The 25,532-nt window shown below is 49.1% G+C and overlaps 1 protein-coding gene and 1 long non-coding RNA gene across 5 annotated transcripts in view; both read right to left on the bottom strand.

Moving 5' to 3' along the window:
* Window positions 1–7,563: 7,563 nt before the first annotated feature.
* On the bottom strand, window positions 7,564–8,213 carry LOC116990853. Its single transcript, XR_004416641.1, has 2 exons — window positions 7,831–8,213; window positions 7,564–7,796 (listed from the first exon to the last, which is right to left on the bottom strand). It is a non-coding gene; the product is annotated as an uncharacterized LOC116990853 (long non-coding RNA).
* Window positions 8,214–9,090: 877 nt separating this feature from the next.
* Window positions 9,091–25,532, bottom strand: part of col5a1 (collagen type V alpha 1 chain) — a 217,078-nt gene continuing 200,636 nt past the window's right edge. For 2 of the 4 annotated variants that reach the window (XM_033048651.1, XM_033048652.1), the window contains exons 61-67: window positions 22,772–22,807; window positions 22,275–22,328; window positions 21,255–21,513; window positions 19,287–19,399; window positions 16,285–16,353; window positions 12,101–12,334; window positions 9,091–10,014 (exon numbers count right to left, since the gene is read on the bottom strand). In XM_033048651.1, the coding sequence (XP_032904542.1) occupies window positions 9,868–10,014; window positions 12,101–12,334; window positions 16,285–16,353; window positions 19,287–19,399; window positions 21,255–21,513; window positions 22,275–22,328; window positions 22,772–22,807 (912 nt within the window). In that variant the 3' untranslated portion in view covers window positions 9,091–9,867. Of the gene's footprint in view, window positions 10,015–12,100; window positions 12,335–16,165; window positions 16,234–16,284; window positions 16,354–19,282; window positions 19,400–21,254; window positions 21,514–22,274; window positions 22,329–22,771; window positions 22,808–25,532 lie in introns of all 4 variants that reach the window. The other 2 variants (XR_004416620.1, XM_033048653.1) reach the window with 2 other exon arrangements.

Below are 25,532 nucleotides of genomic sequence, written 5' to 3'. Positions count from 1 at the left end.
TCGGCTAATTGGCTTGGGTGAAAATTGTAAATTGTCCCTAGTGTGTGTAGGATACTGTGAATGTACGAGGATGGCAGACTCATTGGGCTGAAGGGCCTGTTTCCGCACTGTATCTCGAAACTAAACCAAATTAAACATCTGAAGAAGGGTTTCGGCCCGAAACGTTGCCTATCTCCTTCGCTCCATAGATGCTGCTCTGAAACCCGCTGAGTTTCTCCAGCTTTTTTGTGTACCTTAAATTAAACATCTCCTTTCAACTTTGCCCCTCTGGGTTTAAACCTTAAAGCTATGCCCTCTGGTCTTTGACATTTCTATCTTTGGGAAAAAATGTTCTTCCCACAGATTTCCCATCCACTCACCCCTGAAAAACCACAATCTTCCCCGTATCCTAATCGCCACTCGGCTTTCCAGGGCTCGCTCTCCCTGGCATTTTCAATTCTATTGTTAATTTAAATCCTGTAACTGGGCTTCGCCCCTCAAAGGGAGAGAGTTGGGAATGTTAAGGGCTTTCCCCAGAAACACAGGCTTAGTTGACTCAAGCTCAGAGTGTGTTCCCTTTCCTGAGCAGTCTAGGACTTAGCGATTAGCCCTCTCTGTTGGGCTGGGCAGACGTGCCAAGCATTGCTTGTTGGACCAGAGTCAACACAGCACTACTCCATGGCCATATGTGCAACTGCAATGTCACAAACAAAATATCTGTAGGCAAGTCAGGTACTGCTCAGTTTCCATGGGAACATGGCTCACCTTTTTTTCCCCAGTAAGATTGTGGCCATCGCAAATTACACCTTTAATGTGGTTAAATGTCCCAAGACGGACATTGAACCAACAGAAGAGACTGAAGTTGTGGGAAGGAATTGCAGATGCTGGGTTTAAACTGAAGATAATAAGAATTGTACTGAAGAATATGTGAGATTATCCCAAAGACTGAAGGCTTGGCTTGTGCTTTGCTGATCGTGCTAAAGGGCTGGAGAAAGGTGCAAGGTTACTGGACGAGGTGGGGGAAGGCATCATGATGCAACGATGCTGGCTGCTTTGTGGAAATGTGATCAGATCAGCAGAGATGGTGAATTCTGAGTTGCTCCTATATTGATAGTATTCTGGAGGCAGAGGACAGGGGGTGTGACACATGGCCCTGGTGTTCCCTGCTGCCTCTCACCCATAAGAGGTGAAGGGGGTCTCAGGGGGCATCACAGAACCCCTCTCCTCCTCCCCCAACCCATCAGAAAAAAAACATCAAACAGGTCCCCATCCAAAAGAGGGAATCGTGAGCGAGTTGGTGGAGACAGCAGAGGGTGGACTAGTGAGTGTTCACCTCGTCCACAGCTAACAATGGCCTGTTTCCTTCATCATCGTTAATTTTTTGCATATCTTTCATTCATTTGTTATAAATCTCTCTACATCATCGTCTATATCTCTCTTCCCTTTCCCGACTCTCAGTCTGAAGAAGGGTCTTGACCCGAAACGTCACCTATTCCTTTTCTCCAGAGAGAAAAGTCTGTCTGACCCGCTGCGTTACTCCAGCTTTTGCGCCTATTTATAGCCAGTGCTTAGTTTTTAGTTCAGAGATGCAGCGTGGAAACAGGCCCTTCGGCCCACCGAGTCTGTGCCGGCCAGTGATCCCCACACAACTTACACAATCCCACACACAGTAGCGACAATTTTTACATTTGTATAGCAAAGCCAATTAACCTACAAACCTGTAGGTGTGGGAGGAAACCGGAGCACAGACAGCGCCCGTAGTCAGGATCGAACCCGGGTCTCGTGCGCTGTGAGGCAGCAACTCTACCGCTGCGCCACCGTGCCGCTGAGGGGGGGGGGGGGGAAGGGAAGGTCAGTGGGTTGTGCAGCTGAAGCAGGTAACACAGTAGGAGTGAAGAAAGAAGGCCAAAAAGCGACTTAAAAACATGGAGGAGAATTTTAAATTCAGAGCACTCTGCGTTTTGGAAGGCTGGGAAATTGTCCATGCTGTGATTTTTTTGTTGTTGTTGCAAACTCTTGGCAGAAATCGATAAAATTTGTTATTTATTGTGCATTTTGTGTTTATTTAGTCATTTTTTTCTCCCCTCACATAAATGATGTATGTGAATTATTTGGCAACGATTTTGTAATCCTGAGGGAGTGAATTACCCGAGCTGCCTAGATGCAAGAGTTCACTGTAAAAGGTGTAACTGCACTGGGGCCCAGTTCCTCCCTCCACTGATAGTACCTCGAGGCTGCTTTGCTTCCACTCGCGTAGCTTGCGAGGGGTCCGATGGTGACCTGCAGACCCCGACACAGGAGGGGCGTTCCCGACGTGCTGGGAATATGCAGGGGCTTCCTGCTCAATGAAGTCTTTAGAGTGGCCGAGTCAAAAAGCAGCATGGGAAAGGGCAGTGGTCTTAGTAGTATCGCCAGCAATCTTGGCCCCCCCCATATCAGTTTAGTTTATTGTCACGCGTACCGAGGTACAGTGAAAAGCATATCTGAGGCAGGGTGTGCTGGTGCTGGAGAGGGCCCAGAGGAGGTTTACGAGAATGGCCCCAGGAATGAGTAGGTTAACGCATGATGAGTGTTTAAGAAGGAACTGCAGATGCTGGAAAATCGAAGGCATACAAAAATGCTGGAGAAACTCAGCGGGTGCAGCAGCATCTATGGAGCGAAGGAAATAGGCAACGTTTCGGGCCGAAACCCGGAAGGGTTTCGGCCCGAAACGTTGCCTATTTCCTGAAACGGTTCCAATTCGGCCCGAAACGTTGCCTATTTCCTGAAACGGTTCCAATTCGGCCCGAAACGTTGCCTATTTCCTGAAACGGTTCCAATTCGGCCCGAAACGTTGCCTATTTCCTGAAATGGTTGCAATTCGGCCCGAAACGTTGCCTATTTTCTGAAATGGTTGCAATTTGGCCCGAAACGTTGCCTATTTCCTGAAACGGTTCCAATTCGGCCCGAAACGTTGCCTATTTCTTCTTTGCCGAAACCCTTCTTCAGACGAGTGATGAGCGTTTGACGGCACTGGGCCTGTACTCGCTGGAGTTTTTTTAGCAGGATGAGGGGGGTGGGGAGGGAACCTCATTGAAAGTTACCGAATGGTGAAGGCCTGGATAGAGTGGTGGTGGAGAGGACGTTTCCACTAGTGGGAGAGTCTAGGACTCGATGTCATAGCCTCAGAATTAAAGGACGTTCCTCTCGGAGAGAGATGATGAGGAATTTCTTTAGTCAGAGGGTGATGAATCTGTGGAATTAATTGCCACAGACAGCTTTGTAGACCATTTTCAAGGCAGACATAGATAGATTTGTGATTAGTAGGGGTGTCAGGGGTTATGGGGAGAAGGCAGGAGAATGGAGATAGGAGGGAGAGATAGATTTTTAAAAGTTTTATTTAGTTTAGAGATACAGCGCAGAAACAGGCTTTTCGGCCTACCGAGACCGCACCCCGCACACTAACACTATCCTACACACGAGGGGAGAGGAGGACAAGGACAGATTATTTGCGGAACACGAGAGGTTTCGATCTGGATTCAACCTGCCCTTTTCTTTTATAGACACAAAATGCCGGAGTAATTCAGCGAGACAGGCAGCATCTCTGGAGAGAAGGAATGGGTGACGTCACCCAGAGATGCTGCCTGTCCCGCTGAATTACTCCAGCATTTTGTGTCTATCTTCAGAGTAAACCAGCATCTGCAGTTCCTTCCTGTCCATTTGCTTACAAATTGTTAAATCTCCACCACCCATCCATGCCTCTGATGAAAGGAGACTGCACTGTGCATTAACACTTATTTATAGCTGAGCACTGCCAGTAATTCCTGCAGTTATGTTCCAGCCTCCTCTTTTCATTTAAGAGATTTCCTCCCCTTTGACTAACCATGCAGTGTAACTGTTTCATTCTCTCTGCCCCAGTGGTTATACAGATGTTTCATTCTCTCGTATTGATTATACAATTTGCTGCAATCCAATATTGCTGTGGCCAATGCACAAGTTTCAATGATACAAAGTCTATACCCATTGCAGATTTCACATAGTTTCACAGGTTCGTTTGTGTTTTAGTCTAGGGGTTGGTGCATAGCACTCATATTTCTGAGTCAGGAGGCCACAGAATCATGTTCGAGGGGCAGAATTAGGCCATTCGGCCCATCAAGTCTACTCCACCCTTCAATCATGGCTGACCTATCTTTCCCTCTCAACCTCATTCTCCTGCCTTCTCCCCACAACCCCTGACACCCGCACTAATCTGTCAATCTCTGCCTTAAAAATACCCCCTGACTTTGCCTCCTCAGCTGTCTGCGGTGATGAATTCCACGTTCACCACCCTCTGACCAACTATCCCTAATCAACTGCGCCCTTTCCAAATTCCAGTGTTATGATTCAGTTCTGCACTGAGTAATTGAGAATGTTAAAGACAGGAAGTCTATGATCAATACATCACTGTCTCTGACCAGAGACTTTAATCACCTGAACACTTTATTAAGTTCATCCCTTAATGTTCTATATTCAAGGGAATAGAAGTGTTTAATTTGTGTTAATTTAACCTGTTAACCTAACGTCTCATTCTGGTGACTCTCTGCGTTACTTCCCGACCAATAACTTTCTGTTGCCGTCGATACTTACTCTATTCCCTTACACATTATGCCTTTATCATGTATCTACCCACTGTAAACGGCCCGGCTGTAATCGTGTGTTGTCTTTCTGCTGACTGGTTAGCATGCTACAAAAGCTTTTCACTGTACCTCGGTACACGTGACAATAAACTGAAACTCTTACACCCAAGTGTGTTCAGAAAACTTAAGATGACACAACTTTTCCTTCCACAGTACTATCTGCAGAGGGATCAGTCCCTGGGATGGTCGGTAGATCACACTATTTTCTTGATTAGTACGGGTGTCAGGGGTTATGGGGAGAAGGCAGGAGAATGAGGTTAGGAGGGAGTGATAGATCAGCCACAGTGGCGGACTGGCCAGGGTGTCAGCTTGCCCGATGGCAAGTGGGCCCCTGATGAAGTGATAGCAAGTGGGCCCCTGTTAAATGATAGAATTGTAGTTGTGGGTGGGCCCCCTTTGTCTCCTGGCAAACAATATTTTTCGACCCAGTCCGCCACAGATCAGCCATGATTGAATGGTGGAGTAGACTCGATGGACTGAATGGCCTAATTCTAAACCTATTCCCTGTGACCATTTGACACATACTTGCCTGTGGGTCCCCACTGTACATTTCTCTGCTCCAAGTCAATTCCAGCTAAGAGCTTGCCTCCTGTTCCATGTCCCCCTTATACTTGCTAATAGTCTCTTTCAGGGAATGTTATCACATCGGAATAACTTTGATTGGACTTTATTTTGCACTCAACGTTATTCCCTTTATCTTGAATCTTTCTGTACACTGTGAACGGCTCGATTGTAATCATGTATTGTCTTTCCGCTGACTGGTTAGCACGCAGCATATTATATATTTATATATATTTATAATTATATATTTACTGTTCCATTATTCTGTGTTGGCACTTCTGGGCGAGATGCTAACTGCATTTCGTTGTCTCTGTACTTGTACACTGGACAATGACAATACATGTTTGAATCTGAATCTGAATCTGAACAATAGCTTTTCACTGTACCTCGGTGAAACGTGGCAATAAACGAAACTCAACTCAACTCAACTGCGTTTTGGTAGTTTGCGTAAATGATCGTTTATCTACGTTAGTTAGCGGTACAAAAGGAAACAACAGTGTATCCATTATTCATGACTTACCCGTTAGATATCCATGTTGGAACCTTCTGAGCAGCTGAAACGTGAGCAAGTGCACATACTCTCCCTAACAACAGACTCTTGTCCAAAGATACTAGATCTTTGCTCTTGTCACTGCTGCTGCTGTGAATGGATAGGACAGGATTCTTAGGTTTCATGAACAGGTTTATTGGGATCTCAAAATCATTTACAAATCGCCACAAGACAGCATTATGCTCTTATTTAGAAGAATCAGGGCCAACAAAAAACGTTCTCTCTCAGCAACTTGTCATTAACAATATTTCACGTTCAAGTCATGTTTCTTAAGAAAATAAAACTACAGCATATAGAATGAACTACAGCATGAGTATAGAAGCTGGGATGTAATGTTAAAATTGTACAAGGCATTGGTGAGACCAAATCTGGAGTATGGTGTACAATTTTGGTCGCCCAATTATAGGAAGGATGTCAACAAAATAGAGAGAGTACAGAGGAGATTTACTAGAATGTTGCCTGGGTTTCAACAACTAAGTTACAGAGATAGGTTGAATAAGTTAGGTCTTTATTCTCTGGGGCGCAGAAGGTTAAGGGGGGACTTGATAGAGGTCTTTAAAATGATGAGAGGGATAGACAGAGTTGATGTGATCAAGCTTTTCCCTTTGAGAATAGGGAAGATTCAAATAAGAGGACATGACTTCAGAATTAAGGGACAGAAGTTTAGGGGTAACATGAGGGGGAACTTCTTTACTCAGAGAGTGGTAGCGGTGTGGAATGAGCTTCCAGTGGAAGTGGTGGCGGCAGGTTCGTTGGTATCATTTAAAAATAAATTGGATAGGCATATGGATGAGAAGGGAATGGAGGGTTATGGTATGAGTGCAGGCAGGTGGGACTAAGGGAAAATAATTGTTCGGCACGGACTTGTAGGGCCGAGATGGCCTGTTTCCGTGCTGTAATTGTTATGTTATATGTTATATGTTACAGCAGTTGTGCTGAATGCAAAAAGCAGCACAGACTTGGAAACAGGTCGTGTGGGGGGCAGGGAGAGGCCTGGGCGAGAGAGAGAGAGAGAGAGAGGGAAGGAGAGATGAAAAGTGAATGTGGAAGGGAGAGAGATGTAACGTGCATGAGCAAGAGGGAGAGGGAAGGGAAGTAATCGAGACATGGAGAGTGGGCAAGATGGAACGAGAATGAGAAGGGAAGCGAGAGAGAGAGGAGTGAATGAGAAAGGGAGAGAGTGAATGAGGAATGGAACTGAGTATTTAAGAAGGAACTGCAGATGCTGGAAAATCGAAGCTAGACAACAAGTGCTGGAGAAACTCAGCGGGTGCAGCAGCATCTATGGAGCGAAGGAAATAGGCAACGTTTCGGGCCGAATAGGAACCATTTCAGGAAATAGGCAACGTTTCGGGCCGAATAGGAACCATTTCAGGAAATAGGCAACGTTTCTGGCCGAATAGGAACCATTTCAGGAAATAGGCAACGTTTCGGGCCGAATAGGAACCATTTCAGGAAATAGGCAACGTTTCGGGCCGAATAGGAACCATTTCAGGAAATAGGCAACGTTTCGGGCCGAAACCCTTCCGGGTTTCGGCCCGAAACGTTGCCTATTTCCTTCACTCCATAGATGCTGCTGCACCCGCTGAGTTTCTCCAGCACTTTTGTCTACCAAAGGAACTGAGTAGAGTTATCAAAGGGCAATGAAGACTATTGTGGGGTGGGGTTGGGAGAAGATCAGAAGGGAGAGAACTGGTTGGGAGAAAGTGCAGGGCCCTTTGTTCATAAGTGATAGGAGCAGAATTAGGCCATTCGGCCCATCAAATCCCCAACCCTTTCTGGATGGAGGGAGTGCGAAAGAAAAGGAAATCTTTTTTAGATCCCAAATCCAGTGTTTGTCAGGCAAGGGGAAAGGTTTCACTTGTTTAAAACATGTTACAACTTCCAAGGAAGTAGGCGCGGGATGAATTCTAAAGCAATTCCTGAAGTGTGTGTGTGTGTGTGTCACTACTTGAAGCAAAAATAAAAGATTACAGCGAAATTGTAGCCGGGTTTTCTAAATTACCGCCGCTGATGTCCTCAGGAGACGCCTGTTCTTGCAGCACCTGGATCTTTAAGGACAAGAAAGCACATTTTACAGGAGACACTGTTGCAGATTTTCTCTTGAGATATCCTGGCTGCGAAGGTGCGAAGTGTCTCTATATCCGCTGTGCAGGAGCCGTGGAAACATTGGAGAGACTCGGCCCCTCGGCACGTTATTGCAGGGTCAGCCGTGACTTGTAAAAACGGGTCGATAGTCACTCAATGCAGCGCCCTTGTGTACACAGTACCCGGTCTTCAGAGAGTCGCCACGTCCCCTCCTTCAGCACAGTCTCCCACCTAGACCCACACTGGCAAGGTGTAGCTCAGTGGTGTTGCACAGGGGTAGGTTCACAGGACCAGCTCCCCTCCACCCCTCCTCTTCCACTCATACTTGGAGACGGGAGGGGGAGAGAGGGAGTGGAAAGTGAGGGAGGGAGAGTGGGAAATATGCAAAGTGAATGAGAGATGGGGAGGAGGGAGAGGGAGAGGGAGAGGAGAGGGGGAGAGAGGGGAGGGGGAGAGAGGGGAGGAGGGAGAGAGGGGAGGAGGGAGAGAGGGAGGAGGGAGATGAGAGAGGGGAAGGGGAGAGAGGGGAGGGGGGAGAGAGGGGAGGGGGAGAGAGGGGAGGGGGACGAGAGAGGGGAGGAGGGAGGAGAGAGGGGAAGGGGAGGAGAGGGGAGGGGGTAGAGAGGGGGAGGGGGAGAGAGGGGAGGGGGAGAGAGAGGGGAGGGGGGAGAGAGGGGAAGGGGGGAGAGAGGGGAGGGGGAGAGAGGGGAGGGGAGGAGGGAAGAGGGGAGAGGGGGAGAGGAGAAGGGGAGAGAGGGGAGGGGGAGAGAGGGGAGGGGAGGGGGAGAGAGGGGAGGGGAGGAGGGAGAGAGAGGAGAAGGGGAGAGAGGGGGGGAGGGAGGGAGAGGGGAAGGGGAGAGAGGGGAGAAGGGAGGGAGAGGGGAGGGGGAAGAGAGAAGGGGAGAGAGGGGAAGGGGAGATAGGGAGTGGAAAGTGAGGGAGGGAGGGAGAGTGGGAAATGCAAATTGAATGAGAGATGGGGAGAGAGGGGAGGGGAGAGGTTGAAAGTGAATGAGGATGAGAGAGGGAGAAGGGAGAGAGAGAAGATGGGAGAGTGAAGGGGGGAGAGAAGGGGAGGGGGAGGGAGAGAGAGAGAAGTGAATGAGAAAGAAAGAGAAGGTTCAACATGCCAAGTCAAGTGAGTTGGGTGTGGGGACCAAGCAGTGAGCTGGGGATGTGTCCACTCACCAAGTATGTGTTATGGAGCCGTGTGCTTTGATATTGCAGCGTAGCAGGTTTATTAATCCTACATAACACCATTTTATATCTTTATATATTTATATATATTTGCACATTAGGTAAAAATTAAGAATTAACCTTGTACATTTTTAACAGAGTCACATGCATTGGTTTCAAGGCTTGAAGTTGCGGGGAGAATAAAAATATTATACAATAAAATATTTACTTACAAACGTACAAAAAACATTCTGATTTGGGTTTTTTTCATCATAAAGAAATATAAAAAAATGTCAGCACCATTTCCAAAGAAGGGTTCAATTCAAGGCATTTATTTGATGAGTTTAAAAAAAAGAGACTGAATCTGAAGTAAGATTAAAAACACTAAGGAAGTAGAGATCAGGTGGCCAGTGTAAGGAAGGCCGGTGCCGGGTGTAAAGAGGATGGGGGTGGATTCGAACCCCTGAAGCACCAGCTCCAACTCCGTCCTTCCGAGGCTGACCGTTTAGTGGGGAGGGGGAGGGAGAGAGGGGGAGAGAGAGAGAGAGAGAGGGAGGCTCCGCGCAACTCTGGAGGAGTGAACGGGTCCATCCAGGGGTTGGTTACAGAGAGAGATGTTCACTGTGAGATGACATCTCCCCTCTTGTTTTCCAGGCACTTGAAATCAATCCATCCCCGCTGCAATCTCTGAAAGTCGCACGTCTTGAAACCTGCACAATTGAGGTTAGAGTGTTGTTGGCTTTGCAGACACTTCCATTCTTCCTCTGGTACGTTGCGTGTGGTCGTGTGTGTGTGTGGGTGGGCGTTTGTATATAAACATTTTTTTTTTTTTCGGTAAAAGTTTAGATCCGTTGGCTTTTATCCCACGAAACAGACAGGTCCAATTTCAAAGCCGAATTTCTGGCCTGACTCTCCAAAGTCATTGAACATGATGTCGATGAACGGGAGTTGTTCAACTTTAGGGGTGTTGATTTGTAATACCGTCTTCTGGTAGCCCTTCTTCTCCTGCAGTGAGGACAAACAGAAAGAAAAGGCCGGGTTGGTTGGTTCAAGTTCAAGTGAGTTTATTGTCATGTGTCACAGATGGGAGACAATTAATTTCTTGCTCTGCTTCAGCACACAGAACATAGTAGGCATTTACTACAAAACAGATCAGTGTGTCCATATACCACAATATATATATATACACACACATAAACAAATAAACTGATAAAGTGCAAAGAGCAGATAATGGGCCACCGATAATCAGAGTTTTGTCCGAGCCAGGTTTAATAGCCTGATGGCTGTGGGGAAGTAGCTATTCCTGAACCTGGTTGTTGCAGTCTTCAGGCTCCTGTACCTTCTACCTGAAGGTAGCAGGGAGATGAGTGTGTGGCCAGGATGGTGAGGGTCTCTGATGATACTGCCAGCCTTTTTGAGGCAGCGGCTGTGATAAATCCCCTCGATGGAAGGAAGGATGCAGGCCCAGCCCACCACCCTTTCACACTAGTTTCGTGTTATCCCACTTTCTCATCCACTCCCTCGACACACTTGGGACAATTTACAGAGGGCCAATTCACCCGGAAACCCGCACGTCTTTGGGATGTGGGAGGAAACCGGAGCACCCAGAGGAAGCCCACGCCAGCCGTGCAAAATCCACACAGAAAGCACCCGAGGTCTGGATCGAACCGGGGTCTATGGCGCTGTGTGGTAGCGGCACTACCAGCTGCGCCACTGAAAAGCGTTTCAAGCAAGTCCCAATATGTGGACACAAAATGGTGACGTTTCGGGTCGAGAAATGTCATCCATTTCCTTCTCTCCAGAGATGCTGCCTGTCCCGCTGAGTTACTCCAGCATTTTGTGTCTATCTTTGGTGAAAACCAGCATCTGCATTTGCTTCCTGCACCAGCATTTGCACACCAGGAACTGCAGATGCTGGGATCTTGGGCAAAAAAACAAGTGCTGGAGTAACTCAGCGGGTCTGGCAGCATTTGTAGAGAACATGGATAGGCAACATTTCGGGTTGGGATGTTCAGACGGTTTGGGGGCATCTAGAGACTTTCGGGTCGAGACCCTTCCTCAGATCTGAAACGTCACCTATCCATGTTCTCCAGAGATGCTGCCTGACCTGTTGAGTTACCCCAGCACCTTAGTGTCCTTCAGTGCATTGTTACTGACCAGCTGTTGCTCAGACTGGGGTCTGCCTGCAACAGGACCAAGAATGGCACAAGTGTCGCTGTTGCCATCTTAACCCACAAGCAGACTGGGAGATATGCAGTCTGTGCCAGGGATTAATCTGGAGCCGGCAGCTTCTCCAGGTTACAGACGCATTTAGGCTTCACCATGAAGGCGGCACAGTGGCTCAGTGGTAGAGCTGCTGCCTTAAGGGCCTGTCCCACTTGCATGCGTTTGGCGCAACCAAACGTGGTCGTTTGAGGCTTACGGGCACCGTATGGCCACGCGGGGCCTGTCCCACTTAGAAGCGCAGAGTTGTGCGGGGCTGGTCCCGACATCGCGCGGGGCTCCAAAAAACTGACATTGTCCGAAATCTTCGCACGCCAACGGCCTGTCGGCACGCAGGCGCATTGCGGTCGTACGCAGCGTCTTGACGGCGTACGCCTAGCACGTGGCGTTGTGCGATGACGTCACCGCCCGGCGTGGCGTTGCGCGATGACGTCACCGCCCGACGCCCAGATTCAGTCGGCCCGCCTCCTGCCCAGCTGATTGGTAAGTATGACGCAAATGACGTCACGCGCGTACTTAGCGCGAACTCCGCTTCCGTTTGGTCGCGCCAAACGCATGCAAGTGGGACAGGCCCTTTACAGTGCCAGTGACCCGGGTACAATCCTGACTGCTGTCTGTACGGAGTTTGTGCGTTTCCCCTGTGAGACTGCGTGGGTTTTCTCCGGGTGATCTGATTACCTCCCACTCCCCAAAGACGTGCTGGTTTGTAGGTTAATTGGCTTCAGTAGAAAAAATTATAAAATTGTCCCTAGTGTGTGTGGGATGGTGCTACCATACGTGGTGATAGCTGGGCGATGAGGGACTCGTTGGGCCAAAGGGCCTGTTTCCGCGCTGTATCTCTAAACTCAATAAGTAGAAGGGTACTCACTGCACATTTGTCCACCAGGGCTTGGATATAGGGGTTGTTGTCATATGACATCTCCTCATCGTTGGAGCCCAGGAAGCGAATGGCCTTGTTGTAGCTGTCGCTGGTCGAGTCGTACCAGGCCACGGTTTGGTGGCAGTTGTAGGTGAGGTTCTGATGGGCCGAAGCACTCAGCAGCCGCAGGAAGGTCATCTGCACCACCCCGACAGGGTTGCCCTCAGAATCTGCGTAGGAAAGCTGGTCGCGGGAGAGACAGGGAGTGAGGAGGGGGAGAGAGAGAGAGAGAGAGCGAGAGACTACAAGGTTGGGAGATGATCCAAAAACCGTACTTCATGCCTTTCACTCACAGCCAGAGAATGAAGTGACCCATTTAGAGCCCATGTGGTGATCTAGTTGGAAATTGGCCAAAGTCTTCCATCTAATAGATGCTGAAAACCAACAAAACGCCCTTTGCTAAGTCCTGTTAGAGAAACAACAGCCGCAGAGTGGGCCTTGGATACAGCTGGCAAAAGCCTGCCTTTTGTGCTTGCTTTCATCATCAGTGGGAGGAGGGGGTGGGGGGGGACCATCATTCTCTAAATATGGGACATCCCTATGGCCTTGATAAACCTGTCCCTATCTGATCGCGCTATTCCCATCTTTCCGTGAATGTCCAATGTTGTTATAGTCCCTGCCTCAACGACCTCCTTTGGAAACTCATTCCATATACCCACCACCCTCCATGTAATAAAGTTATTCCTCAGATTCCTGTCAAATATTTCCCCTCTCACCTTAATCCCATGTCCTCTGGTTCCCGATTGCCCTACTCTGGGTAGAAGACTGTGCACCTACCCGATCTATTCCTCTCATGATCTTATCCACCTTTATAAGATCAGCCATGATCATATTGAATGGTGGTGCAGGCTCGAAGGGCCGAATGGATTTCTCCTGCACCTATTTTTAAAAAAAAAACAAGATCACCCCTCCTGTGGTCCAAGGAATAAAGTCCTATCCTGCCCAACTTCTACCTATAGCTGAGGCCCTCAAGGCCTGGCAACAGAACCAGGGGTGACAGTTTAACAATAAGGGGTAGACCATTTAGGACTGAGATGAGGAAAAACTTTTTCCACCCAGAGTTGTGAATCTGTGGAATTCTCTGCCACAGAGGCCAGCGATGGCCAATTCACTGGATGTTTTCAAGAGAGAGTTAGATTTAGCTCTTAGGGCTAACAGAATCAAGGGATATGGGGGAAAAAGCAGGAACAGGGTACTGAATCTGGATGATCAGCCATGATCACATTGCGTGGTGGTGCTGGCTCGAAGGGCCGAATGGCCTACTTCTGCGCCTATTGTCTATGTTTCTAACAGGACTGTGTTCAGTATTGAGATCCACTTGTACACCTGGCACCACCTTATGTTGGTCACCTGTGTCTCCCCCCCCCCCCCCCCCACACATACACATAGAGCGATCTGTACTGAGTTCCCATTCGGTGCTGGCTCACAGGTCCAGCTGGAAGTTCGGGCACAGAGTCCTTCATGCTGGCAGACTGCGAGTGTCAGGAATGGGCCATTTCAAACCAGAACTCATATACCAACCGCTGGTCCAGGATCCGTGTCTGTCTCCAGGTCACCGCAACACTCATGAGACTGAACATGGGGAAGAAAAGACATGCAGGAAGTGGGAGGGCTGAGGAGGTGGGGGGGGGGGGGGGGGGGGGGGGGGGGGAGGGGGGGCCGCAAACACAGCAAGCAGGAGAAGATGTGGCAGGTGTCAGGACCAGAGCCCATTGCAATACCCTCTCTTGTCATTGCTCGGGGCAGAATGTACCGATGATGGGATCTTCTTCAGAAACCAGACTCAGAATGGCCTTTAGTTTAAGAAGGAACTGCAGATGCTGGAAACTCGAAGGTACACAAAAAAACTGGAGAAACTCAGCGGGTGCAGCAGCATCTATGGAGCGAAGGAAATAGGCAACGTTTCCGGCCGAAACCCGAAAGGGTTTCGGCCCGAAACGTTGCCTATTTCCTGAAATGGTTCCAATTCGGCCGGAAACGTTGCCTATTTCCTTCGCTCCATAGATGCTGCTGCACCCGCTGAGTTTCTCCAGTTTTTTTGTGTACCTTCGTAATGGCCTTCATTCTTCACATACGCCAATGGAAGAATGGGACAAGCCCTTCTTCTCTGATCTCGTCATATAAATAAAGTCCATCACCTCCCTACCTTTGATAAATCTCCTCTGAAGCCTCTCCAAGGACAAGACATCTTCTCTAAAGCAGAGTGTTGTGAACTGGACACCATGCTCTAGTGATGTTCTCCACAGAAGGTAGTTGAGGCCACAGTTCGTTGGCTGTATTTAAGAGGGAGTTAGATGTGGCCCTTGTGGCTAAAGGGATCAGGGGGTATGGAGAGAAGGCAGGTACAGGATACTGAGTTGGATGATCAGCCATGATCATATCGAACGGCGGTGCAGGCTCGAAGGGCCGAATGGCCTGCTCCTGCACCTATTTTCTATGTTTCTATGATGGCTAGTCTTCGAGATGTCACTGGCCTGCAATAAGGAGTGCCGAGCGTAACTAGAGCACCTTGGTTGTGACGTTGGGGCCAGACAGCCCTACAGGTACAATGGTTGGAGGGTACGATCACTGGGAGGGAGCTTCAGTGGCCTCTAATCGTCATGTCCAAGGTCCCAATATTGATACTTCCCCGGGAGAATTACGTCAGTTCTGGGTAGACATAGCTATAATGGGAGAGACTTGGAGCGTTTCTGCTCTAGTACGCCGACCCACAGTGGCCTCTTAGTGGAGTGGCCCTGGGGATCTTCCACACCTTTCTCCACCCCTCTACCCAGCCATCCCTCTCCTCAACCAAGAGCCTGCACTGCAAATGGGTAGCTCAGACGCAAGTGGGTGAAGATCTTGAGACTCACTGCCAAAGCTCAGAGGATAGGGAGTGGGAGAGTCTGCAGCCAGGTAGGTGACTCTTCACAGCACAGTGAGATAGGAAGAGACTGGGGTCGGGGGGAGGGAGGGCATGGATAGCAGAGGAAGATCAGGGCTGCTGTCAACGAGGTGCCTAGACTGTGTGTCACCGTCACTAGCAAATGATGGTTGTTCTTTACACCTTTTTATGTCCGGCATCTATGTTTACTTTTTTATAGTCAATGGGCAGATCTGACACACACTGACCCTCACTGGGGTACAGGTCCCACACACACCCCCCCACACACACACACACTGACCCTCACTGGGGTACAGGTCCCCCCCCCCCCCCCCACACACACACACACACACACACACACACTGACCCTCACTGGGGTACAGGTCCCACACACACACACACACACACACACACACACACACACACACACACACACACACACACACACACACACACACACACACACACACACACACAAACACACACTGACCCTCACTGGGGTACAGGTCACACACACACACACTGACCCTCACTGGAGTACAGGTCCCACACACACACACACACTGACCCTCACTGGAGTACAGGTCCCACACACACACACTGACCCTCACTGGAGTACAGGTCCCACACACACACACTGACCCTCACTGGAGTACAGGTCACACACACACACACTGACCCTCACTGGAGTACAGGTCCCACACACACACACACACTGACCCTCACTGGAGTACAGGTCCCACACACACACACTGACCCTCACTGGAGTACAGGTCCCACACACACACACTGACCCTCACTGGAGTACAGGTCCCACACACACACACTGACCCTCACTGGAGTACAGGTCCCACACACACACACACACTGACCCTCACTGGGGTACAGGTCCCCCCCCTCCACACACACACACACACACACAGACCCTCACTGGGTGTGGACTGTGCAGTGTCTGGGTAGAAATAACTGACAGTGTGAGTGTGACTGAGATGAGCAAAGCAAGGTTGACAGTACCCGGCAGCCAGGTGGGAGAGATCCAGCCTGAGGCAGGTACGGGGGGGGGGGGGGGGGGGGGGGGGGGGGGGGGAGGTGGGGAGTTGTGTTGGAGGGGGTGGGGTGGGTGGGGGGGGGGGGGTGGTCTAACCACTTACCAGGGCACCTCGCTTGTACTGACTATACCATGCACCAGGTTGCTCTTTCGGCCAGCGAGCCATTTGCTCTGTAAATACGAGACTGGTTACAGAACAGAAAGGAGGCTATGCCCGCTTACCAGTTTACCCCGCTTGAACTCACTGAACCACGAGCCTGGTATTTCCTTGGGCCAAGCAGTGACTCTTGCCTGATGTGAGACGAGATGGCAAAGGAAAAAAGGAAAAGAAGTTAATGTGGAAACTAACAGCCCGAGGACCCATTGGCGAGCACAAGAACGATGCGACTCGCTGGAGATTGTAATCAGTGGCACAGTCACTGAGCTCTGATGCTACCGCTGTTTAGGGTCCAGACGTCATAGTCATTGTCACTCTGACCCACACTGGGGTACCGGCCCCACACACACTGACCCTCGCTGGGATATGGGTCCCACATACACGGGCGGCGCAGCGGTAGAGTTGCTGCCTCACAGCGCCAGAGACCCGGGTTCGACCCCGACTACGGGTGCTGTCTGTACGGAGTTTGTACGTTCTACCCGTGACCGCGTGGGTTCTCTCCGAGATCATCGGTTTCCTCCCACACTCCAAAGACGTACAGGTTTGTAGGTTAACTGGCTTGGTATTATTGCAATTTGGGGTACGGTAGTGTTAGTGTGGTCGGAGTGGGCTTGGTGGTCCAAAGGGGCTGTTTCCACACTGTTTCTCTAAAGTAAACTTAAATGAGTAAACTGGCTCCATGCATTCTTAAAGCCCTGTCCCACTGTACGAGTTCATTCCAAGAGCTCTCTCTCCCGAGTTTGCCCTGATTCGAACTCGGAGATTTACGGTAATGGCCGCTCGTCGGTACTCGGGGCTCTCGTGGACATTTTTCAACATGTTGAAAAATCTTCACGAGTCTTCCCGTGCTTACCCGCCGTTAGCGAGTCTTCCCGAACACCTGCCGTTAGCATTACGAGCCGCTAAGAGACGTCCCCGAGCTCTGACGTACCCGCTACGTTCAGTCTTCGTGCTTATCACGAGTTTGATTTTTTTATAAACTCGGGAGAGCTCTTGGAATGAACTCCTACAGTGGGACAGGGCTATTAGACTCACTGAGGAACGGCCCCCAACGCTCTGCCCCTCACTGGGAAGAGGCTCCTCGGGCATTCTTTCTCACTGGCCCTGGGATGATGGCACTCTCCCTGGCTTTGTTGCTGGTTTGTGGCAACTGCAGCCCTTTCAGTGACTGTCCCTGGGGTTTGAGGTCCATGCAGTGCCTCTCGCTGGAGTATCCACAAGCTTCCTATCCACAGGCCTCAGCCCAAGTTAGCCAGGGAGGGAGAATCACAGGGTGATACAGCAGGGAAGCAGGCCCTTCAGCCTTGAGAGTCCGCGATGACCATCTATTCCCCATTGACACTAATCCCGCTTCATTCTCCTCGCATTCCCGGCAACTCTACCACTCACTCACCCACCCACTCAAGGCAAACCCCAGCAGCCAATTAATCGACCAACCCGCAGGTCTTTGGGAACGTGGGAGGAAACTGGAGCACCCGGAGAATCCCAGGGGGAACATGCAAACTGCAACTAGCTGGCTGGCTATCACACTGTGGAAGGTTGGGAGATAAGCCCAGTCCCCATCTGATATCCACACTGTGCTTCCCGCTGGGATTCCGTTTCCCGTTTGATGGCCCAACACTCGGTTGGTTCAGCATGGTCTTGGTGGGCCGAAGGGCCTGTTTCCATGTTGTACCTCTAAAATTAAAACTAACACAAATTGACCTCGGGAAGCTGGGTGGACGATGCGGTCCAATCTTAACAATGGTGCTGAAGTAGAGATGGGTGAGAGCTTGGCCAGGGTGCTTTGCTAAGACTAACGACGTCAAGGGTCTGTCCCACTTTCACCACCTAATTCACGGCCTTTTTTTACTCGTGGACATTTTTCATCATGTTGAAAAAGCGCCCACGACCTACTTGATGCCACGGGAACCTACGACTAGCATCACGACCTCCCACGACCTCGTGACGACCAGGCTGCGAGTATGAGTCACGACAGAGGTCGTGAATTAGGTCGTGAAAGCGGGACAGGCCCTTTTCTAACCAGTCATTGTGGAGGTCTGCATGGGGAACGTTACATGGCATTTATTGAATGGCTGAGGATCGATGGGATTTCCAGTCTAATGCTTTGTACCCTGGGGAAAATTCCTAAATCGAAGGATTTCATTTCACAGGTTCGATTTTTAAAATGGAGTGTTCAAATATAACATTTTTTTTATAGATTATCTGGTCATCAGGAAACGGCCTGAAATTTGTTTCCATTGACTCGAACACAGATGAAAATTTGGACAAGTTCTGTCACTTGAGGTAGTCGTGACCTGCCAGGGCAACCGTTCAAAATCTATGCTAGAGTCAATAGTCGTACAGTATGGAAACAGGCCCTTCGGCCCAACTTCCCCCACGCCAAATGTTTAAATGTTGTGATAGTACCTGCCTCAACTACCTCCTTTCATACACCCACCCCCCTTTGTGTGACCCTCAGGTTCCTCCCTCATCTTAAACCCACGGCCTCTGGTTTTGGATTCAACCACTCTGGGTAAAAGACTGAGCCTTTACTTATAAGTTAACTTATGAGTTAAAATAATGTGATATACAAGGTAAATGCTCAGTCTGTTAATAAATTCATAATTAACATGAGTTAACATAATGTGATATACAGGGTAAATCCCTGAAAAAGTTACCCCTCAGGTGCCTACTCAATCTTTCCCCTCTCACCTTAAACCTCTCCTCCTCTGGTTCTCGATTCCCCTTACCGACAGAGTGAGCATTTACACTGTATATCACGTTATTTTAGTTCTTCTAAGGTTGCATCAATATGAATTAAAAACATTGCAATCAGAGTCAAGTCCTTTGCAAGTAGACAAAAATGCTGGAGAAACTCAGCGGGTGAGGCAGCATCTATGGAGCGAAGGAAATAGGCAACGTTTCGTCCCGAAACGTTGCCTATTTCCTTCGCTCCATAGATGCTGCCTCACCCGCTGAGTTTCTCCAGCATTTTTGTCTCCCCTACGATTTTCCAGCATCTTGCAGTTCCTTCTTAAACAAAGCCCTCTTTGTAAGTTGACAAGAGATTAGGACAGGGACTTACTCCTTCTGATTTCTTGTCCGGGTAGATGCAGGTTTCACCTCCAGATGTGATGTTACAGAGGACCTTGAAGGAGTCTCTGGAGCAGCCCTGGTTTGGGTCGATCCAGTATTCGCCTGTCAGGGAGTGAAGAGAGAAACATCCAGTTGAGAGGACTCACTGCGCCGCTGTGTGTAAGGGCGGAACTGTAACGTCCTGCCTCTTTATTAGTTTAGTTTAGAGATACAGTGTGGAAACAGGCCCTGTGTCCATGCCGACTAGCGATCCACGTACACTAGTGCTATCCTACACACTATGGACATTCTGTGGAATTCTCTGCCTCAGAGGGCGGTGGAGGCAGGTTCTCTGGATGCTTTCAAGAGAGAGCTAGATAGGGCTCTTAAACATAGCGGAGTCAGAGGATAGGGGGAGAAGGCAGGAACGCGGTACTGATTGGGGATGATCAGCCATGATCACATTGAATGGCGGTGCTGGCTCGAAGGGCCGAATGGACTACCCCTGCACCTATTGTCTATTGTCTATTGACATTTTACTATTCTTACCAAAGCCAATTAACCTCCAGACGTCTGTGTCTTTGGGATGTGGGAGGAAACCGGAGCACCTGGGGAAAACCCACTCGGTCCCAGGGAGAACGTACAGACGGCGTACAGACAGCACCCGTAGTCAGGATCAAACCCGGGTCTCTGGCGCTGTAAGGCAGCAACTCTCCCGCTGCACCACCGTGCCTCTTGTTATCTTGCCCCCATTCTCCTCACTGCCATCTAATGATGTTTGATCTCACTCTGTCCAGTATCCTGTTGAACCTCACTGTAAAATGATTTGTTGAACACACACACCATCTCATGCATGGTCTGTTGTACTTCATACTATTTAATGCCTGTTGAACTCTAATGTCCAATGGCCTATGGTATCACATTGAATGAAATCTACTCTAAAGCCTCATGACCTATGCAATGATCAGTTTAACCTCATCGCGTCCAGTGAATTCTCTATGTTGACTGACTGGCGGGATACATTCGTGTCTCGACCCGAAACGCCACCTATTCCTTTTCTCCAGAGATGCTGCCTGACCCGCTGAGTTACTCCAGCATTTGTGTCCATCTTCCCAGATACAATGTCAAATTCTATATGATACCATGGATCATCAGAATATTGGATCATGAGTTATTCCTCAAGTCAGGTGAGCCATAAAAATGGATCGAGGTTGACATTGAGCCTAACCTCATCCTCCTGTTACATGTGTGATAACAGTCTCAGTTAAAGTCTCCATTTGAATTCAGCTGCGAGAGGTTTTTTAAAGGGGAGGGATAGAGATTCTCACTTCCCGTTCAACAAATATCTCCTGCCATTACCCCTGAAAGATCTTCCAGGGCTGGTGGGTGGAGGCAGATACGATGGAGGCTTTTTAGATATGCAGGGAATGGAGGGATACGGATTACGTGCAGGCAGGGATTAGCAGTAGACACAAAATGCTGGAGTAGCTCAGCAGGACGGGCAGCATCTCTGGAGTGGGTGACGTTTTGGGTCGAGGCCCTTCTTCAGACTCAGACTCTTCAGGGTCTTGACCCGAAAACATCACCCATTCCTTCTCTCCAGAGATGCTGCCTGCCCCGCTGAGTGACTCCAGCTTTTTGAGTCTATCTTCGGTTTAAACCAGCATCTGCAATTCCTTCCTACACTGGAGATTAGTAGAACTTGGACTGATGTTTGGTGGTGGACATTGTGGGTCGAGGGGATTGTTCCTGGGTTGTACTCTTCTATGTTGCTAACATTACCGACTCCCTTTCTCTGAGGAAAGGGCCTATCTCCATTGACCCTGTCGCAGTCTATGAAGATCTCCCTTCGATCCTCTCCAGGATCTGTTGCTGTGTAAGGGAGTACCTGTCAAGGCAAGCTATCCTCATTATTGCTGTATACATGGGTGTGAGGCTGGTGTTACTGCAGAGATCAGAGCCCGCATTCTCGGCGTACCATCGGGGAAGTCAGGGTGGCAGAGGTACAGGTCCTTGCAGGTCCGTGCAGGGTTGTTCTGAGTGCCCATGGGATGCTTCATCTGTTCTATCTCCAGCTTCAGCGAGTTCAGGGAACCAAAGATCTCCTCCATGCCATCGGCGTAATCCATGTAATTCTCCGGGTTCCCTTCTTCTAAAAATTGGCTCGCATCTATGGAACGCTTCGCTCTCCTTGACGAATGGTACGGGAGTGATTGAATGACCTCTCCAGTTGGACCCTGGGGATGAATCCAATTATTTACGTTTAGTAAAACAGAATGGGCAGTGGTTCAGAAATGCCTTTGCGCTGAGAGGGAGATTGATAAACCACAGAGACTGACAAACATTCACAGCAATTGCCTGTTCTTAACCAAGGCTGAAACACAGATGAGAAGCACAGACGAGGTCCACGTTGGGAGAAACACCAGTTCAGTTTAGTTTATTGTCACATGTACCGAGGTACAGTGAAAAGCTTTTGTTCCATGCCATCCAGTCAGCGGAAAGACAACACATGATTACAATCGAGCCATTTACACCGCATAGATAAATGTTAAGACACAAAGCTGGGTGGCAGTGTGATCTGTGAGGAGGATGCTGTGAGAATGCAGGGTGACTTGGACAGGTTGGGGGAGCGGGCAGATGCATGGCAGATGAAGTTTAATGCGGATAAATGTGAAGTTATCCACTTTGGTAGCAAAAACAGGAAGGCGGATTGCTATCTAAATGGCGTCAAGTTGGGAAAAGGGGAAGTACAACGGGATCTGGGGGTCCTTGTTCATCAGTCTATGAAAGTAAGCATGCAGGTACAGTAGGCAGTGAAGAAAGCGAATGGCATGTTGGCCTTTATAACAGTGTACAGGTGAGGATGTTATAATCTATCTGAGATGAACCTGCTCTTTACCCTCCATTGAACAACAAGGGCACCAACCCGTGCGTTGGATGATCCAGGTCACAAAACATAACCATTATATACGTTCCACTGAATACATCGCTTACTTACAGGTAGACCGGGTGGTCCTTGAATTCCTAATTCACCTTTGGGACCAGTAAGACCCTGTGGAGAAATAAATAAGAACCCATTATCTTCATATGTAGTGGGAGCTGATTCAGTGAATAAAAGTGGTGTATTTTGTACTTTAGGGTGAGTCTAAAGGGCCTGTCCCACTTGCGCGACTTTTTAGGAGACTGCCGGCACCCGCCCTAGGTCGTTGCAGGTCGCCGAAAATTGTCAACATGCTGAAAATCCAGCGGCGACCAGAACAAGGTACGACTCTTTGGGCGACTACTCACGACCATACAGTCTTCACCCCGCGACATGTCGCCAGGTATGGTCGTGAGCAGTCTCCTAGTCACCCAAAGAGTCGTAGCGTCTTTCTGGTTGCCGCTGAATTTTCAACATGTTGAAAATGTTGCGTAAGTGGGACAGGCCCTGAACACCGCCCATTTCAACGCTGAATTACTATTACATCCGCAAATAATAATGAGAAAGATACTTACAGAGGAGCCTTTAGATCCTTTAGGACCAGGGGGACCCTGTTAAAAGAAAGGAGTCTTAGTTTCTTCATTGGTCAACGGGTCACTACAGAGTCTTAAGGTCGACAATTAAACATTTCAAATGGCAACTCTGAGATAAATCGACGATTAACTCAGTTCACACAACCCATCTGCTGTTACAGGAGCTTGCTTCCATCGGATAGTCACTTATTGCAATAAAGGACAAGGTATTTGCTTCAACAATAATTCAACAGATTGTATTTTTGATTGAAAGAACCAAAATTGGGTTTGTTTTGTCATTTGTAGGAAGGAACTGCAGGTGCTGGTTTACACCAAAGATAGACACAAAGTGCTGTAGTAACTCAGCAGGTCATGGCAGCATCTCTGGAGAAAAGGAACAGCTGATGTTTCGGGTCAGAAGCCTTCTTCAGAATGAATCCTTGTTCAGTCTGCAGAAGGGTTCCAACCCAAATCGTCACCTGATCCACTTTCTCCAGAGTTGCTGCCTGACCCGTTGAGTTACTCCAGCACTTTGTGTCTATCTTCTTGTTTTGTCATTTGATTGGTTGCAATGTGCCCCGAATCGGAAGCCTTTGGGTGGCTTTCTGTTACGAGGTTTTGTCGGGGTAGATCAGTCCCAACTGGGCATTTGTCCCACCCTCAATAACCCCACAGAGTGCTGAGTTCACCCTCCGACACGCTGAATACAGGGTTACAAGAGACTGAATGCAATGCACAGAGAATTCAATTCACTGGAATTGAAACTCCAACTCAATCAGCAGCTGTTCTTGCAGAGGTAGTTGCCCACTGCTCAATGTCACAATGTATTTACGTGCACTTAGAAGAGCAGAAGTTGCCGTCTAAATCCTGGGAAGCTTCAATCCCTGCCACAAACTCAGTTTCCCAGCCCAGATCCGTCCTTCTCCTTGGCTACTATCTGAGGCTGATCACGACTGCCCAGTGCTGGTGACGTACTTGACTCTAGGATGAATTTTAAACACACCTCTGAGACCCTTTTCCTCTTTCCTATTTCCCTCTTTCGCCTCCCTCTATTTTTTCTCACTGTATACCTCTCTCTTTATCTCTATCCAACTCACTTTTCCTCGCTGCCACCTCTCTTTCTCAAAGATAGACACAGAATGCTAGAGTAACTCAGCGGGACAGGCTGGAGAGGAATGGGTGATGCTTCGGGTTAGGGTTGAGATCCTACTCTCTTTTCACCCACAGAGGCAAAGAGGCGTCGGCGAGCGGAGCGAGAGAGGGGAGAAAAGGGGGGCGGAGACAGAGAAGGCGAAGCAGACAGAAACGAGAGAGAGCGAGGAGAGAGAGAGAGAGAGAGGGGAGCAAAGGGGGGGAGAGAAAGAAGAGCAGGAGAAAGACAAAAAAAAGAGAGAGAGCGAGAGAAACAAAAGAGAGGAAGGGAAAAGAGAACGGGAGAGGAGAAAAAAAGAGCGAGGAGCGAAAAAAAGAAGAGAGAGAGAGAGAGAGAGAGAGAGAGAGATAGGAGAACACAACCAGAGCGAAGGGACCGGCACGAAGCAAACTGCCCACCCAGCTCCTCTGCAGTCCCTCCTCTCCCTCCCACCCACTCTCTCTCTCCCTCTCTCTCCCTTCCACCCACTCTCTCTCTCCCTCTCTCTCTCTTCCACCCTCTCGGTGTGAACCTTCCATGGTTCTTGGGGCAGTCCCCCCCCCTTCCCCATCCCTGGGAGGCACCATTTTGAGCAGAGCCCGGTTGGGTGAAGATGGCTGGCAAATCCTATCAATAGCAAGTGGAGTCCCCACCACCACCTTCAGGTCTGCACTCCGGTGAGGCCCAAGATTGGGTTATAATTGACATCTACAACGGCAAACCCCCTGTCGGTGAAATGGACAATGATGCTGAGAATGCCTTGGATTCGAGTTACTGCTGGGCTCGGCACATTGGAGATAGAGGAGGTTGGACTAGGGTTGAGTTTGATGCTGTGATCAGTCACCCAGGGCAGAGTTTGCAAAAGGAACACTCAAGAAGAGTGGAACAGAGAGTGACCATTGGGGACTACATCGAACATGTTGTAACTTTGTCGATACCATACGATAGAACTTTATTTATCCCAGGAGGGAAATTGATCTGCCAACAGTCAGAAAACACAAGACACGTGAAAGGTGAAATTGAAGTGACGAGTGGGAAGGATTGGGGATGCGCAAAGAATGGGGACGGGGAGGGGTTGTACAGTTTGATAGACACAGGGAAGAAGGCTCTCCTGTGGCGTTCTGTGCTGCATCTTGGTGGAACCAGTCTGTTGCTGAAGGTGCTCCTCAGGTTGACCAGTGTGTCACGGAGGGGGTGAGCTGTATTGTCCAAGATGCCACACGCGGCGACACTTTGGGTACGGTAGGCAGAACAAAGAATCACACAGTGACATGTCGCTTGTGATAAGAAAGTATCACCCACTCAGGTGCCAGCGTTAGCTTTCCAAATAAGGTAGAAACAAAGAACTGCGGATGCTGGTTAATACAGAAAAGGACGCAAAGCTGCTGGAGTAACTCGGCAGGGTCAGGGAGCATTGCTGAAGAATTTGGATAGGAGTTTCTCCACAGATGCTGCCTGACCTGCTGAGTTACTCCTTTCCCAAACGATGTCTTTTGCAAAGCAGAAACGTTTATTTCCCACCCGTAAAACACCTAATATTGCCATATTGCCAAATCTTCCGTGAAACTTTACATCGAGGGAATATAATCATCGAAGGAAAGCTGTTCTGCAAGTAGTTTTTATCAACACTGG

This window comes from Amblyraja radiata, chromosome 32 (assembly GCF_010909765.2).
Source record: "Amblyraja radiata isolate CabotCenter1 chromosome 32, sAmbRad1.1.pri, whole genome shotgun sequence".
In the NCBI taxonomy this organism is placed as follows: Eukaryota; Metazoa; Chordata; class Chondrichthyes; order Rajiformes; family Rajidae; genus Amblyraja; species Amblyraja radiata.
This window is presented reverse-complemented; position numbering and strand designations above follow the sequence as displayed.